The sequence below is a fragment of the Lissotriton helveticus genome, chromosome 1_2 (genome assembly GCF_964261635.1).
Source record: "Lissotriton helveticus chromosome 1_2, aLisHel1.1, whole genome shotgun sequence".
NCBI classification, from domain to species: Eukaryota; Metazoa; Chordata; class Amphibia; order Caudata; family Salamandridae; genus Lissotriton; species Lissotriton helveticus.
Window position 1 is genome coordinate 356,507,178 of NC_136058.1, and position 18,672 is coordinate 356,525,849.

An 18,672-nucleotide genomic window follows, 5' to 3' on the forward strand; every position below is an offset into this window, starting at 1 on the left:
AATATGCGTCTGTCCTAACTTAAAAATGCAACGTATGCGACTACTGAAAAAGGCATTTAATGACAGAGGAATTCGAACGTGTAGAGGTGCAATAATTAAAGGACTCAGCACGACTGACCCTCAGCTGACTTGTAAAATAATGAAATTCTTACTGTATTATGAGACAAATTTTAAATTGGCATCAGGAGAAGGACACTGTTGTTGCTTTATTGGAATGATATAATTAATATGCTTGTTCATGTTTTTTTTTTCTTTTTTAAATATTATTTTCTTTTTTCTTTTTCTCTTTTAATAATATTTTATTGTGACATTATATTTGTGATAGGATATTGTTATGGTTTTAATTAACTTAAACAATAAAGACATTCATTCATTCATACTGGTGAAAGGGGAGGTAATTCCAGGACTCCGCAACGAGGTAGGAGAAGAAGCGTCGTCCACTGTTGTTCCGGCAGATGCGGAGAAGAGAGCTAGAGAGAAGGAGAATGAACAGATGATCGGAAGGTTGGTGGAAATTCAGGTGGCGGTTAATATATGCCAGTCCTTTGGTTGTGATGGGCTTTGTGGGTGTGGGTCAGCAACTTGAATAGACATCTCTTCTTGTTGGAGAGCCAGTGGAGGGGGTGATGCGGGTCTGATTAGGAAGGGCAAGGATGAGTCTGGCTGCTGAGTTCAGTATGGTCCGCAGTCTCTTCAGGAGGTGCAAGGTGATTTCTACGTAGAGTGCATTTCCATAGCCAAGTCAGCTGGTGACAAGGGCTTGAGTTACAGTACGTCAGTTGTTGACGGGGAGTCATTTGAAGATCTTACGGATCATGCAGAGTGTGAGGAAGCAGGCAAAGATGACTGCATTGATCTGGCTTTTCCTGGCGAGTTTGCTGTCCAGGATGATACACATTGTGGGCATGGTCTATTGGAGTGGGTGAGGGTCCTAGTTTGGAAGGCCACTAGAATTTGGTCAAAGGTGAGGTATTGTTCCCAAAAATCAGTACCTCTGTCTTGTCAGAGTTGATCTTTTGGGATCTGTCCTTCCTCCATGTCGGCGACTCTCGTCATGCACCTGTAAGTTGTCCATCTTGGTGGAGGGGTTTTCTGAGTGCGAGGATATGCTGTGGGTCATTGGGGTAGTATATGTTGTTTAGTCCATTCTAAAGATGTAGACCAAACTCCTTAAATTCATCATATGTTACCGACATTACTTTGAGGAGAAGAACCTGCAGCAGGGTGCATGGTATTTTTTACCCTTTGGCAGTGGTAATTAAGTTGCTTCACTGACTTTATCAGCAAACTTAGCATTATTTCTAGCAGTCTATAAACCAAGCTACCTAACACAGCAATGACTTAAAACAGCAACAATGAAACAAAACAATGCAGCAATACAGCAAAGAAACAAGCAAACACAACAAAACACATCATAAAAAGCAAACGAAAGTAAATATCTCAACTTGAAAATACAGTAGCACGATGGCGGTGTGTTTTACTGCTGTTTTGCTGTTATGTGAGTGATTCAATATTTTTGTTGGTATGCTGTGTTGTATTGCAGTTGTGTTATTGTAATGCAGTATCGTTGTTTTACTTCCCTTGCAGACCCTATACAAATGGACACAGTCTCATTACACAATACTATGGGAACAAAGCCATTTTCATGACGGAGTAATAGAAAAACTAAGTCATAAAACTGCAGCGCCCAGGATATTATTGTGGTCCACCCTCTGATGTTATACACTACCATTCTAGCTTTATAAAAGACAACACTAACCACTATGATAGAGAGCTGGCTGAGTAATGCTCACAGCTTTAAAATGTTTTAAAATCCTTCCATCTCTCAGCTGGAGACACTATGGAACATGGACTAGGGGTGCAGCTCCTATCAGCATGAAACACTTTAGGAAAGGCTTGCAGATATGCTGGCCATAGGGCCAACGCACAGCCTGTACCATTAAGACTCTGTAATGGGTGGAGTCCTGTAGGGACAACGCCTCCTGTGGTTTAGGTTGTTTTAATCCTTTCCTGTCTTTTACTCACCTTCATACCTTCCATTGGAAATGACTGCAATATCCACATACTGAAAGAGACAATATTAAAGATTTAGATCAATATTGTATCAAGGGTTGAGCTATCATGCATACCTAATACAATAAATAACAGCACAGGCAATGCCGTTACATTTGCAGCTAAGTAGAACATTGGGGCATATTTACAAAGAAGTGGCGGAGTGAGGCATTAGCCGTTAGCGTTTCCCCTGAGGGTTTCCCCCTGAACCACCATAGTGCAAGGGTGTTTGAATGCAGGGGAAGATTGTTTATGTTCAGGCAAGTATCCCTTCCTGCACATAAACAATCTTTAAATGACATTTTGTCACTTCTAAATGTGCTGCTTAATGCAGCACACATGGACGTTACAAAATGTCTTTTTTTTAAAGATTGTTTATGTGCAGGAAGGGTCATGTTCCTGAACATAAACAATCTAAGCCATTTTGCTTTTTCCATGTTGGCTTCACAAGGCAGCATACATGGAAAAAGCAAAAACAAGGAGAAATAAAGCATTTCTTTTCTTTTTGCCAAGTTAAGACCAGGTTATCCCTGGTCTCAATTTTGGAGCTGCCACCTATTTACGCCACCCTTGTAAATAGGGGGCAGTGTCAAAAACAATGGGTGTTGCGGTGGAACGCCCACCGCAACACCCATTGCCCACCCCTTTCACTTTGAAAGGGGGCCTTATTTACAATACAGCATTAAGCCACATTAGGTGTCTAAATAAGTCAAGGCCCCGATCGCCACAGGTATGTCGAAAAATGTGACATTCCTGTGACAATAGTGGCAACTCCATTAACGTTGGCTCCATCACATTGTTCTCTTTACTTTTCATGGCGTCAGTTTCATGGGGTTTCATTTCAGTGATGTTATGTTATCGTGTTGGTATAACCAAATGCAATAAACTTTGAGAGAGCTTTGGGGTCTTAAGAAATACCATACATAATATTGTGGAACACATGGTATGCAGCAGGTTAATTTATTGTGTGGTAAGGAAGCAACAAAGGAGCAAACATCAGAAAGATGTATGAGAGAGACAACGTCTGCGGATCAGCTGGTGAGGTCATGCATAGAGGAGACAATAGTTTGTAGAGGGCAAAAGGTTGGCAGCTATGGACACCCGCCTAAGGTCTGGTGGCCAGGGGAACATACCTAAGTTGTGGAGGCCAGGGGCACCTGCCTAGGTCTAGAAGCCATGGACACCTGCCTATGGTCGGGTGGCCAGGGCACTTGCCTAAGGTATGGAGTCCACGGGCACCTGCCTAAGTTCTGGCAGCCAGGGGCGCCCGCCTAAGGTCTGATGGCCGGGGGAACGAGCCTAAGTTATGAAGGCCATGGGCACCTGCCTGAGGTCTGGAAGCCAGTGGCACCTGCCTATGGTCTGGTGGCCAGGGGGACCTGCCTAAGTTATGAAGGCCAGAGGCACCTGCCTATGATCTTGCAGCCAGGGGCACCTGCCTAAGGTCTGGTGGCCAGGGGTGCTTGCCTAAGTTAAGGAGGCCAGGGGCACCTGCTTAAGGTCTGGAAGCCAGGGGCACCTGCCTGTGGTCTGGTGGCCATGGGCGCTTGATTAAGTTAGGGAGGCCAGGGGAACTTGTCTAAGTTATGGAGGTCAGGGGCACCTGCCTAAGGTCAGGAAGCCAGGGGCATCTGCCTATGGTCTGGTGGTCATGGGGTCTTGCCTATGTTATGGAGGACAGGGGCACTGTCTAAGGTCTAGCAGCTATGGACACCTGTCTAAGGTCTGGTGGCCAGGGGTAATTGCCTAAGTTATGGAGGCCAGGGGCACCTGCCAAAGGTGTGGCAGCCAGGGGCACCTGCCTAAGGTCTGGTGGCCAGGGGTACCTTCCTAAGGCCTGGTGGCCAGGGGCACTTGCCTAAGTTATGGTGGCCTGGGGCACCTGCCCAAGGTCTGGCAGCGACGGACACCCACCTACGGTCTGGTGGCCAGGGCCACTTGCCTAAGTTATGGTGGCCTGAGGCACCTGCCTAAGGTCTGGAAGCCAGGGGCAATCACCTATGGTCTGGTGGTCAGGGGGACTTGCCTAAGTTATTGAGGCCAAGGCACCTGCCAAAGGCCTAGAAGCCAGGGGCACCCGCCTATTGTCTGGTGGCCAGGGGGACTTGCCTAAGTTATTGATGACAAGGGCACATGCCTAAGGTATGGCAGCCAGGGACACCCGCCTACGGTCTGGTGGCCCGGGGCACTTGCCTAACATCTGGAGGCCAGGGGCACCTGCCTAAGGTCTGGCAGCTAGGGGCACTGGCCTAAGTCTGGTGGCCAGGGGCATTTGCCTATCTAAGCATGCATAAAGACAGCATAATGGGTTATTAGCAAAGCATTTACAAATAAGCCTAAAAGGCACTGTATTATAACCATGGATTATATAGATTTTATATTAGGAGTTTAGAATCCGTTTAGCCTATTACTTTTGATTATTCCAGTTTTCAACAATGAATAAATAAGTATCTTGCCACATATTTAGGTAATGTTGAAGCCTTGGAGAAGCATTTATTACTGTTTAGTGTTTGGAACTCGCTGCAAAGTCAAAGTGCTTATTTGAATTTTGATGCCTTTCGTACCTGTTGATGAACTGTAAATATGTTAAAGCATGATATTATTTGTTATGTTTTGTATGCGCCCATCCATACAGATATTTTGATATAGTATTATTTACTAATAAATACACAAATTAAATTAAATATATAAAAAAACTATATATTTAAAAACATTGAACAGATATGAAACATTATAACAATACATTCCCTAGTGAGTAATATGCAAAGGACATGAGTAAGAGAAAAATGTGCTAATGTACAAATGATGCCCCCTTAGCTACGGATGGACAAAGCATGTGAATTGACAATAAGGCATTCATCCAGAATCTTTGGTGGCTTTGAGAGTCCATAAAGAGATTTGGTTGGTTATTGCTGGTCAGAGTGCCTGCCAATTACAGACTGGTTGGTATATTTGCCATATGTGAAGTCAGTGTGCCGGCTTGAAGAACCGGGTTATTTAAGACCCAGCGGTGCCAGGGGACATACCCGAAGTCTCCGGATTCACCTGTCCCAGAACTACAGAAAACGCGGTAACTTCTTGGTGACGTCAAAGATCAAATGTATTGGCTGCAACCAGTAACAGAGGTCCACGAAGTACATTGGCTGTATATTCGTAGGAGACTGCTCAATTTTACAAAGCAAGCCATCCCTTTTATACCAAATATTGTGCTTCAGGCAAACATTCCTTACTTACAGTTGACCAATCCCATGTGTACACGACAAAAAGCATTGTATGACAAACCCACATTTCATTGTCCAGCCCATCATCAATTATTGGTCGAACCCAACATTCTTCATCAGACAAGTCGAACAGACCCCTAATAAAAACGGGCACCTCCTCATCGTAAACGGACCATAAAGAAAGGAGCAGAGACAGGTGTGAGCAAGATAAGATGTAGTTGTGTGTAATAAAGGTTTCTGATGTCTTGTGCCTTGATCCGTAATCTTGATCAGCTACTGGGAAAAATGAACTGGCCTAACGAGTTTGGCTTCGGGCATCGGAGTCAGCTTGCCCAGGTCACACAGAAGTCAGCTAAAGGTGTACATGTCCCAAGGACTCATTCGTCCTTAGTCATCGGCCTATGTGAGGGCAACCACAAAATGGCTGCGTACACAAAATGGAACCTAAGGGTTCAGAACGAATTCCCTGATTTCATAGTGAATTCATCACTTGAATATGACGAAACCACTCGTACTTCTTACACTCGCCATTTTCGGTCCGCTGATACCAAAATCGTCATGATATGACGACATTTATGAAACGGGTTCAGAATTCACGGAACCTCACACCCTCCTTTTGCCCTTACATAGGCAATAACCTAAACCCATGTCAGTCTGAATCTAGGTCTATACTCATCAGATCATCAAGATGTTGCTGTAGCATCATCCTATTACTTAGCACGTCTCTTGATACAGGTCTCTTTGCACACAATGTAGCACAAAGGCCACATATAGCAGGAGCACACTGCACACGAAGACAGAACAGGAAGAGAATGGCTAAGATCATCCTAATGATCATCAGAATCTTCCATCCCCACGTGGATAACAGTTCCCAAAACCATCCCATCAACGACCAATCTCCTTTATCCACGTGTATAGATTCGGAGATCTTATGTAATTTGGAAATGGCCTGGTACACTGTCGGAGCGTTGTCTGGAATGAAAATGCAGCAACTTGATTGGATCACTTTACATACCCCACCTCGGTCTGCAAGTATTACATCTAACACAACCCTGTTCTGGAGAGTCATAAGGCGTTCCGACTGGAGCTCAGCAGTCAAGTTACTAAGGGCACCGGCAGTTTCAACTATGGTGGACTCAGCCACTCTCGTCAATTGCCGTATGTTCCTGCTGTTAACCATAGGTTCCCAAAACGGCAGAAAACCCTTCAAGAAATCTCCTAATTCTTGTCCTGCAGTATCTTCCTTACTGAAGACACCTCTAACAACTCTTGTCTTGTGGTAATCTGCCGCAGCTGTGTAGGTGGGAGGCAACAGGAACGAGACAAAACATGTGCCCGAGAAATCAGGGGGCAACCATGTGTACGCTCTATAGTAACAGACAAAATAGGTACCCTTAGCTGCTAGAAACGATGGGGAAGTCTGGGACGCAAAAACATACGTCTCAGTGCAGATACTCTTCCCTAACTGAGCTCTCGGATTCTTGCCATTACCTTGCAGACAAAGATGAACCTGATGGGGTACGATCCAAATCGGAGAGGATCTTGTCGCTCGCTGGTTCTCACTCAGACTAACTCGATATCCAGTCACGTTCCATCCAATATACGCTAGTGTCTCATCTCTCGGGATAGTCTCATAGGAAGTAGCTCCTCTAATCATGTCGACTATACCCTTAACTAGAGCACTATTCTTTGGGTTGTCCTTCACAGAACGTAGGGGTTGGACTTCACGAGCATAGATGAACATCGTTCTGTATGCCCACACAGAACCATTATAGCTAAATGGCAGGACCAGGTAGGGAATACCTTTATCAGTAGTATGAGGCATAAGACCACACACCCAACAGTTAGTTGTGTTCACTACTAATTGGTGTTGGTGCAGAAGCTGAACAAAAGAGTTATTAACAAACTCTAATCTCCTAACGGACTCATGTTCAGGCAAAGGATGAAAAGAATGCGAAGAAACAGTAGAAGAAGGGATGGGTTGTGTAGTGGGTGCAAACGTCACTTGAAAAGAGAATGTAATATATCCCATCAAAAACATCATTAAGCTAAGTAACATAAAAAGACATAATATTAAAAAACATTTTCTACTCATAATACGACACATTTTGGTTCTAAAATTCATTTCTTAAACAGGTCTCTCCATCTTGAAAAACTCCATCCTCTAACCGTGCTGCTCGCGGAGGTAGGGTGTTCCGTGCTAAGGAATGCGTCCTGTCAGTCCAGGGAACGCCCTTGGACCAACCAGAACCGTCGACCTTGTGTCTTCGGCTTGCACTCCAAAGACTTGACGCCGCGACCCTACAGCTGAACCCGGATGGCGGTTCGAAAAACAAAAATCAGTCAAAACAGTTTCTCAGTTGGGAGAGCTGAACTTTCAAAAATAGTAAAGAGGAAGAATTAGCATTTTATTTGTCCATGGTTCTCAGGCGTAAATTATAGCGGCTTTTCCCAGGCAATGTCTGGTCACAGAACAAGAATTCAGGCTCAGTAGTGTCCAATCGAACTGACGGTGGCACAGCTTCTTGCAGAAGGTCGTCACTTTCACGCTCAGAACTTGTCCCCTTTAAACGTGCATCGCTAAAAGGCAGAAAACGAGGCACAGTCTCAGTTTCAGAATCTGCAATACCCTCCTGGACCCACCGGTCGTACAAAGGGACCATCTTACAGTGTACGCCGTGTCCTCAGTTATTTTTCCCTTGTACTCGCACTGCAGATCGTGTAGAGAGCAGGACTAGATAGGGGCCGGTCCAGCGGGGCTGATCGTTCTTTGTCCGCTGAAAATTCTTTATTAACTCCCATGAGCCAGGAACGATGACATGTCCTGGATCTTCAGAAGCTAGAGGCAAAGTATCGTGAACCTGTTGGTGTAAAACACGCAATTTAGCAGTCAAAACATACAAGTAATCAAGCAGCACAGGGTGTTTAATCTCGCTGGATTTTGTCGGCCTCGGCACTCCCCATATGTTTGCCGGGCGACCAAACACGATTTCATACGGACTAAGTCCCACTCGTGAATGTACAGTCATTCTTGTCGTCAAAAGTGCTAAAGGCAAAGCATCAGGCCATTTAAGACCAGAGCCCGCTTGTATCTTGGCCAGTTTCAGTTTTAGCGTGCCATTATAACACTCTACTAGTCCAGCTGATTGGGGGTGATTTGCAGCGTGAAACTTTTGGCGGATTCTTAGCCCTTCACATACTCCCTTCATCACTTGACCCACAAATTCACTCCCATTTTCACTCCAGACCATTCTCGGCAAACCGAATCTAGGGAAAAACTCTTTGACAAGGGCTTTAGCTATGGACAGGGCAGTATTATCTTTCAGGGGATAAGCTTCTACCCATCTCGAAAAGGCACAAACCACCACAAGTACGTATTTCAGGTTGTTACATCTCTCCATGTGAATAAAATCTAGCTGCAAAACCTCGAACGGATACGTCGGAGGCGCAAAATGACCAGCTGGAGTTGGAGTTCCCTTACCAGGATTGTATTTCAGACAAACCATACAATTCCTGACAACATTCTCTGCACACTTAGGAATTCCAGCATTTTGCCATACTGGAGCCAACAACTTACAAATCCCTTTCATACTGATATGAGCCATCCCATGCGCCATCGTAACCACTGCAAGCACGTACGCATCGGGTAACAACCATCGCTGATGTTCTGACAACTCAACCCAACAACCATTCGAATCCAATTTACCCGTACTCTCTCTCCACCCACTCAACTCTTTCTCTGTAGCTTCAGCTTGGATTGACTTCACACTTTCTATCGTATCCTCACACATTCCAACGTCACCAATCCATCTTGCAGGGCCTGAAACATACATTCGACTCATCACATCCCTCGACACATCTTTCGCAACTTCATCCGCAAACGCATTACCGCGACCAACATCATCGGTAATCTTGTGCGCACTGCATTTCACAATCGCAACTTGCAACGGCAAGGTAAGTGACTCAAGGAGCTCATTCACCAACTGACCATTCTGAATTTTTGTCCCATGAGACGTGAGAAACCCACGTTCCTTCCACAAACGTCCAAAACTATGAGCCACACCAAACGCATACTTTCTGTCAGTGTATATGGTCACTTTCTTTCCTTTCGATAACACACACGCTCTCGTAAGTGCAATCACTCTGCTGCTTGGGCTAAATTATGTGGGATACGTGCAGCTTCAACAATCGTATGCAAAGTCGTAACAGCATATGCCGCAGTCGTATCACCATTCGGAAGCTTGAAGCATGAACCATCCACCCATAAGGTACCATCACATTCCGCAAAAGGAGTGTCCCTAAGATCTATTCTCTCTTTCGTTTCTTCCTCTGTCCTCAGAAAGCAATCATGTTCTTCAGAAATATCGGTCTCTACTGAAATCTGCAACAACGTGGCTGGATTCAACGTATTGCATCTCTTTATGTGCACATGGCTCGCTAAGAGTGTCAACTCATATCCTGACAATCGAGCACTAGTTAAATGCTGTGTCTTGGTTCTGTTTAACAAGGTATCCACTGCATGTGGAACCATCACAACCAGCGTATTATTCATCACCAAACCAGCAGACTGTCGAATAGAAACAGCTGCTGCCGCTGTGGCTCTCAAACAACTCGGCAATGCTCTAGCTACCGGATCCAAGGTCGACGAGAAATACGCACATGGACGTTGCTTCTCGCCGAACTGCTGTGTCAAAACCGACAATGCACATCCTTCTCTCTCGTAGACATAGAGTGTGAAAGGCTTACTGTAGTCGGGAGTACCCAACACAGGAGCCGCACATAACGCATCACGCAATTCAGAAAAACTCTTTCCACATTCGTCACTCCAAGGAACAGGATTTGGAGTATCCTTAACAGTAAGAGCTATCAAAGGTTTCGCAAAAAGCGAAAAATTTGGGATCCACTGTCTACAGTATGACGTAATACCCAAGAAAGCATGCACTTCTCTCTGTGTCGTTGGCACACTCATTTTCGCAATCGCTTGGATTCGTTCTGGGGTCAATCTTCTTCCCTTCTTCGATAAGAGATGACCTAGGTAGGTCACTTCTTGTCGACAATACTGTAACTTTGAAAGAGACACCTTGTGATGGAAGTCAGACAAATGACGCAACAATGACAAAGTAGCTTCTTTACAAATTTCCTCAGTATCAGCAGCGACTAACAAATCGTCGACGTACTGAAGTAGTGCGGCACCATCAGGTAAGACAATCGTATCAAGTTGTGATTTCAAAGCCTGGCTGTAGATTGATGGACTCTCACAATAGCCCTGAGGAGCGCGCTTGAACCGGAAACTTCAGCCTCGTAAACAGAAGCCGAAAATATCCCTACTCTCCTCGGCAATCGGGATGCTGAAGAAAGCATTCTTCAAGTCAATCACCGAAAACCAAGCAGCTGAAGCTGGAATCATAGTCAATAAGGCAGTGATATCCGGAACAACAGGAAATTGTGGCACGACGATTTTGTTAACCTCTCTAAGATCGATCCCAAACCTGTAAACAGGCGGCTGAGAAGAGTCAGTGCGTTTCAAGACAGGCAAAACAGGACTATTGCACACATTACCTCTTGTTTCCTCTATCACATCTTTCTCAATTAGATCATGGATAATCGCTAGCAACACCCTTTCACCATCACTAGAAATCCTATATTGGGGAATACGTGGCATTTTAACATTCGCTTTTAACGTCACAACATAGGGCGGTATCTCCAAGAGACCCACATCATTAGGACCAGTAGCCCAAATAGTATCAGGAAGAGAAGACAATTCTATCGGAAGTTTATCCTTCGACAAATACATCGGGGAAACCACTTTTTTACCTAATGTAAGTTGTACCCCCGAAGGAGAACAATACAACGTCGCATACAATCTTTTCAATAAATCCAATCCCAACAAGTTCTCACCACAACCTGTCGTCAGAATAAGGGGTGCTTCGAATTCACGAGGTCCAACAGAAAGAGACATAGGACTAGAAATTGGGTTTCTAACTGGGGCGCCAGAAAAACCTACTGAAACATTCGTTAAGCCAGACAAAGGTGCGCCAGGGAGTCAAGAGTGCATAATATAACTCTTTGCAGCACCAGTATCCAACAGAAAAGGCTCTGACACACCTGATGTAATCACTTTAACATAGGGTCCACTCTGATCTACTGGAACTAAAATGACTCCCTCTCTTTGTCCGTGGTTGTCCTAGCAATCATTACCGTCCATATTCTCACCTTCAACGTAATAGTCGTCAGCGTAGTACTGAGTCGTCCTACCAGACGCACCATTTTGCTGATCAAAACAATTCATCATATTTTGTGGAGGAAAGGAACGTGCGTTCTGGGGGAACCCTCCACGTCCCCTACCTCTAGGACCTTGTTGAACACCTCGACCTCTCACACCAGTAGCACCATTTGCGCGCTGTAACAGAATCGGGCAACTAATCTTAAAATGGCCTTCTTCTTTACAATATGAACACTGATTAGGGCCTACAGGAAAACGTGGCTGAGAAGACTCGATCCTTTGCGAGTTTCTCTGAAACTGCTGAGGCTGCTGATAGTCACGCTGATTACTACGAGGCGGATACGCCTGCTGTAAAAGAACCTTCGTCTTTAGCTCTTTAGTCTTTTTGTCTGCTCTATCCTTCTCGACTTTATCCCTATTTTCATAGTACTGTGCAGTAGCCAATATCTGTGCTGAAGAGGATACAGCCCAAGAACTCTCTGAATCTTTCAACTTCGTACACAACTCAGGAAGCAAATTATGCACAAACTTGTCAACAAACAACCGTTGACCACCTTCTGTGCTCATGTCTTGACCACTATGGTCAATAAACGTTTCTTCAAACCTGGTGAAGAAGTCAGATACACTTTCATCTTTCTTCTGCTTACACGCAGACAATTTATCCCAATTTACTCGCATCGCGGGCATTAAAGACTTCATGTAAGTAACAATCCTACCAGGAAGTTCTGCAACTAAAGGCTCAGGTTTAGCACCGCCAACTTGTCGGCCATCTTCCGCACTAATATTATTCCATGTGTCACCCAACTCTTGCGCATGATCCGTATGACGAATCAATCCCCATAGAGGCTGTGGAACAACATTTCCAAACAACATGTCTACATCAGCTAGATTCATAACACATGAGTCTGCCGTCTGTGACAAATCCTTATAGTACCCTGCAGGATTTTTGCGGGGGTCAGGTAAAGTCTGCTTAAGAGCCAAACACGCTGAAAATGTGCTGGTACAGCATCAATATTATGAGCGGCATCAGCCTGAACTGCTTCCTTCCACACCGGAGGAACCTCTCTCATTGGATATTGCCGCACCTTTCTCCTAACAGAAGGATCAGGCTCAAACAACGACTGAGTAGGAGACTCACTCCTAAATCACAACAACGTCGCAACTGCTTTCTCGACGTCGGAACCCACTATAGTTCCCTTCGCAAACTCAGACTGTACACGGAACAACTCAGGCGGAGTCTGTCCCAAATCACCATCTTCCCATTCTTCACGAAGGAAAGTACACATCTTATCAAAAACATATCTCTGCTTTGGTGCTTCCCATTGATGGAAGACATCCATAACAGACTCTACATCGTATCTGAAAGGGCGAGTGACCCATTTACGCGCTAAATGGTACAACACTTCCTTCTCTCGGGAATCAGGCAGTTGGCTACGCAACTGTTTACGCTCTGAAACAGGGGTCATACTCAATGACCCAAAGAAAGGAGATAAAAGACTAGTAACAGTATCAGTCATTCTCTGTCGAACAGAAGGAGAAGTCGACAAAAGAACAGGAGGAAAAACAGAATGAGACAAAGCAGACGCAGAGGCAGTATCAGAAGGAATATCAGGAACAGTAGGTAATACAGGAGGTAAAGTCGTAGGAATTAGAGACGAAGCAGGTAGCAAAGTCGGTGGCCCATGAGGAGGAGGCTGCACCAGAGGAATAGGAGCCAACTGAAGAAGAGCTGGCGGCGGAGGAATAACCGGCGGCAAAGCAACCGGAGGTTGCGGAGGTGCTGTAGCACTCTGCATATAAGGGGGTGGCGAACTCAGCAAATGCGACATCAAAGGATCTTTCTCAAGTTCCTTCGCTGCATCCTGCTGAAGAGTTGACAAAACTGGATAGCACTTATCAATCGTCATTTTACGTTGTCTGTGCAACTGCTCACTAGCTTGTTCTCCTTCATTATCTTTAAACTGTATAGCAGCCTGCATTATCGAGATACCCTTCTCTCTTTTATTTCTCTGCGCTAATTTAATTTCCTTCTGTTTGGCTTCCTTTCGCCATAGGCGGAAAGAGTCAAACATCGCCGGCCGGGCTTTCTTCTTAAAAAGTTTAACCTCTAGATTATCTAAAATCTCAGTATCAAAACTACCATATTGGGGCCATTTTAGGACACCGTCCTTCCTAGTGTATCGGATACACACTTCATTATACGTGATAGGACCCACGCCATGCTTCACATAGAGCTCATAGGTTGGAGTAACCGGACACGAGTCCTCCAATCGGGAATCCCTATTTCGACCACAACAAAACAAATTTCCAAATCTGCTAAGACCAGGCATCTTCGCTCACTAGTCTAGCTTCAAACTTCAAAGGATTATCGAATACGATAGTCTCGTGAATACACAAATCCCTCGGCTTTGGTACTTGCAAGTTCCAAATCAAAGATCCCAAGGGGATACCCAAAACTAAGGACTGGGAGACGCTCCACTCATACTTAACTGAGGTATCGATGACGTCACCAGAAGACCCGTCTATCGTCTCGCTCTACAAATCATCTAAGGCTCCAAGACAGGGCGACAGTCAGGGCAGCAGTCCTTCGTAGCCGTCGGAAAGCGGGGAACCTCGCAGCAAAGACTTTCGGACCACGACGACATACAGGGGTCGATGAAGTGGCTGGCATTCCTCCAGAATTTTCACACGAAGCTCCTCACGATCATCAGGCTTGGACCGGTACCGCTGAAGTCGCCCCACGTTGGGCGCCAAATGAAGAACCGGGTTATTTAAGACACAACGGTGCCAGGGGACACTCCCGAAGTCTACGGATTCACCTGTCCCAGAACTACAGAAAACGCGGCAACTTCTTGGTGACGTCAAAGATCAAATTTATTGGCTGCAACCAGTAACATAGGTCCACGAAGTACAATGGCTGTATATTCGTAGGAGACTGCTCAATTTTACAAAGCAAGCCATCCCTTTTATACCAAATATTGTGCTTCAGGCAAACATTCCTTACTTACAGTTGACCAATCCCATGTGTACACGACAAAAAGCATTGTATGACAAACCTACATTTCATTGTCCAGCCCCTCATCAATTATTGGTCGAACCCAACATTCTTCATCAGACAAGTCGAACAGACCCCTAATAAAAACGGGCACCTCCTCATCGTAAACAGACCATAAAGAAAGGAGCAGAGACAGGTGTGAGCAAGATAAGACGTAGTTGTGTGTAATAAAGGTTTATGATGTCTTGTGCCTTGATCCGTAATCTTGATCAGCTACTTGGAAAAAGGAACTGGCCTAACGAGTTTGGCTTCGGGCAACGGAGTCAGCTTGCCCAGGTCACACAGAAGTCAGCTAAAGGTGTACGTGTCCCAAGGACTCGTTCGGCCTTAGTCATCAGCCTATGTGAGGGCAACCACAAAATGGCTGCCGTACACAAAATGGAACCTAAGGGTTCAGAACGAATTCCCTGATTTCATAGTGAATTCATCACTTGAATATGACGAATATACTCGTACTTCTTACACTCGCCATTTTCGGTCCGCTGATACCAAAATCGTCATGATATGACGACATTTATGAAACGGGTTCAGAATTCACGGAACCTCAGGCTGTAGTTGGACTGCAGAGTGAGCTGCGGTAAAGTGGGACCCAGGCACTACTTGCAATGATAAAGGTTGTGTAAATTTCAATCTTAATCTCAGAGGTTCAGATGTGAAAACTGTTTGCTTTATGCTTCCTATTATGCATTTTCACACACCTTTGAGAATTATCCAAAAAACATCTGAAATGGGAAGATTCAGGGAATGGTCATATGCAATCAGTAGAACTCCAAAATAATGTGACCTCTTTTGATTAATAGAGGGTTGCTCTTTTCAGGCCAGTTCATATATGCATGCCAGAGTATGCTAGAGTACTCCTGTGGAACTATGTATGCTCATAAATGTTTTTGTACACTGTCCCCAATATGTTTTGTCTGATTCGACCAGTCACAAATAAGTTTCCTGTTTGAATCAGTCTGGCCAAAAGCTGGGTGCGGGGAAGTTGGGCCCTGTTTGCTTCTGACTACCATGTGTCTTTAGTGAGTGCACTTACTCCATTGACCTGTCAGGTTAGCAGTTTCAGAGGACAGATGTACATTTCATTTCACTTCACTTGGGCCAGATGAACGACCCAAGTTTTTTGTAAGTTCCTTAATGCTATTTTTGTGACTCGCAATTCGGAACTCACAAAATGCTATGTACAATATTTATGAGGCAGGTCGCAATTTGAGATGCATTGGGATGAAAGGGCCTGTAAACACCGTGGATGATGACCTGCTGGGGTCTGCTGAACACGTTGCCTGTGATTTCTTTTAACCCCTCTGTTGCTGCCGTCGGCCAACGCCCGTCGCAAGCACTACCTCGGTAGTGCTGCGCACGTCCATTGGCCGACGCGGTCCCGCCCGCGCAAAAGAACACCCACAGCGGGGAGGATTTTGCACAGCGTTAAAGGGGATAAATTAAAGAATTTATTTTCATTGAAATGCAGCCTATTTTCCTTACTGGAAAACTGGATTAAAAAAAACAAATAATAAAAATGAAAAGCTATCTTTTCATTTCTTACAAAATGTTGGCGACCACATTTACAATGGTGAAGAGGTTCCTTGGGAAACCTTCCCATTTGAAAATGAGTTACCATCCCCTTCACAGAGTCGGTAAAATATGAATGTTTTGCAACTGCATTCTGGTTGCAACACTTTTATACATGCCCCTGCGACTCGTTATTAGGAAGGGATGCCCTTGAAACACCACTTCCTAATACCGATTCTCCAACGTTATTTGGCAAGTTGGTATTAGGTTGGTACTCGCAAAATAGGATTAGTGGTCGCAAATGGCCAGATTCTCTATTTGCGACTGCTAAAAGCGGTCGTACATCTGGCCCCAAGTCTTGGTGTGGCTGGTGCATCACATAAAGGTTATCTCATCCCTGGTAAGTTTTCAGGATCTATTTTCCAGATGCATTTTTTTCAGTCGTTAAGCCACCTGGTTTCGTGGTGAGCCTCAGCTAGGCCTACCAGTGCTAGGGGTTCGCCCTTCTCTGAACAAATCCTCAGACCAATAGAATGGAAGTTGGCACAGAAACTGGAATATAAACAAAGATCTTTTATTAAACCTCATGAGGTGGAACTACATTCACACAACTCCCTTCGTTAGTGTATGAAGTAGCACACTTAACAGAAGGAGCAGGGACCTTTTATACCCAACACACAGGCTCAAAAGAAGGTGGTACAAGTACAGAAGAGAAGGTTTACATACATAAAAGGTCATACAGAAATGCACATTCAACAGTAGGGAGGAGCTAAGCAGTTTACTAAGTACGGTAAAAGTACCCTGACAGTTACAGACTAAAACATATGTGAACAGTTACAGTGTCTTCTGCGCAAGTGCAGAGTAGCTGAGCCTAAATATAGTCTGTCCATAAGCAGAGTACAAAAGTAATCGACAGCAAGGAAGGACAAAGCACATGGTGAGCACATGGCAGACAAGATGGCTACCGAAAACAAGATGGCTTCAGCTAAATGCTAACCCCGATCGCTGCCAATTTACAACACTGGGGCCTGTTGAACTTATATTGGATTAGCAAAAAGTGATTGCAATTTGTGCAACAAGTTTGAGTGAATTCAGTGGTGTTGGGCCGGGCACTTTTTGCATGGCTATCCCTCAACTTTTTGCCTTCTTCTTCCTATTTTTTTTAACTGTTTTTGTTGATTTTAAAACTCTGGGCACTTAACACTGCTGGTATCTAAAGTGCAAGAGCTGCTGTTACAGGGATTCTGCTCAGACACAGAACTGTGCACAGAGACTCAGGACCGCAGTGAATTAGGGTGTGCCAAAAACTCACCTTAGTACTCAAAATCCCCTACCAGACTAGCAATCAGTGTCACATTAGCACTTCGTCCTATAGCAAAGTAACCAATGATTAGACAACCTAGAACATGCAACTTAGGACCATCTCAGGAATGGTGGGAAGTGAAAACACTCTTTGGTTATACTCTCATACCAGTCCACAACAGGAGTAAAAAAGAGACACAATAGGGTTAAAATATTTATTTTAACGACGTGATCTCATGCACAGTATTTTAATCAACATAACCTGACATATGATCAAAAATAATATGGTCAGCATGGTTAGAACTCCAAATACAAAAGGAGGGATCATATTACAATGATAGTGCAAACAGGTGATATAGTGCCGGGATTGATTAGCCACACAGGTCTCCAAATCAGGCATAGACAAATCAGTGGGGTAAGTATATTCAGTGTCATTAGGAGGATCACCAGCAGGTTGATTCAATAAAGGATTTGTAAGTGGACTCATTGCAACTTCAGGCTCGATGGCAGGATCAGGGACCAATTTCAATAACAGACGAGGGTCCCTGAGTACAGAATACTAGGAGAGAGAGGCAGGGAGCAAAATTGAACAAGAACAAGACCTCTCCTAGAAAACACATTTAATACATTGGTAGTATATCCATTCATTTGTATATAACTTCATTGTCCCACAACAATTTATTTGAAAAACATGTTTCTTGATTATTTTTTAGACATTGAAAAATTATTATCTTTAGATATATACAATGCACATTAAAATATTATAAACACAACCGCCCCCAATCAATCTGAAGCAACCAACCATCCTCACATGCATACAAACACCCATACACAATAACACAACAATACAGAAATATATTTACAAAACAGAGCACAGAAAAAGGAGAAATATAAAAAATACAGTGATTGTACACATACAACAAGAAACAAGGGAAAGGCGCCGACGCGCGTTTCAGAAAGGACACTGTTCAGAGTTCCTTCGTCAGGGCGCAAAGAATACTGTTCTTCAAAAAGCAATGCTTTCTTCAAGTTTCAAATAGTAAATCAAACAATGTATGTTATACCAAAAGCGGGGGGATCAATCTTGAGATATTCCAAAGCATATGAGTATACTCTCCAATGCAGATAAGTCTATTCTCTGTGGGGACAATAAGACAAAGAATAATTACTAAATAAATAATTTGAACCAACCATAGAATGGTTGGTTTAAACAGAGTGTCGCACCATTGCTGGACACGAAACCGCAGGCGTCATACTATAGAGAATCGGCCACCCTGAGTGGTTTGACATTGTCAATTGAAATTTACCTG

The 18,672-nt window shown here is 44.3% G+C and overlaps 1 protein-coding gene across 2 annotated transcripts in view; it reads right to left on the bottom strand.

The window, feature by feature from the left end:
* LOC144807917 (uncharacterized) overlaps positions 1 to 18,672 on the bottom strand; it is a 518,345-nt gene that overhangs the window by 43,647 nt on the left and 456,026 nt on the right. For both annotated transcript variants that reach the window (XM_078673511.1, XM_078673510.1), the window contains one exon: positions 2,026 to 2,065. In XM_078673511.1, the coding sequence (XP_078529637.1) occupies positions 2,026 to 2,065 (40 nt within the window). The remainder of the gene's footprint in view (positions 1 to 2,025; positions 2,066 to 18,672) is intronic.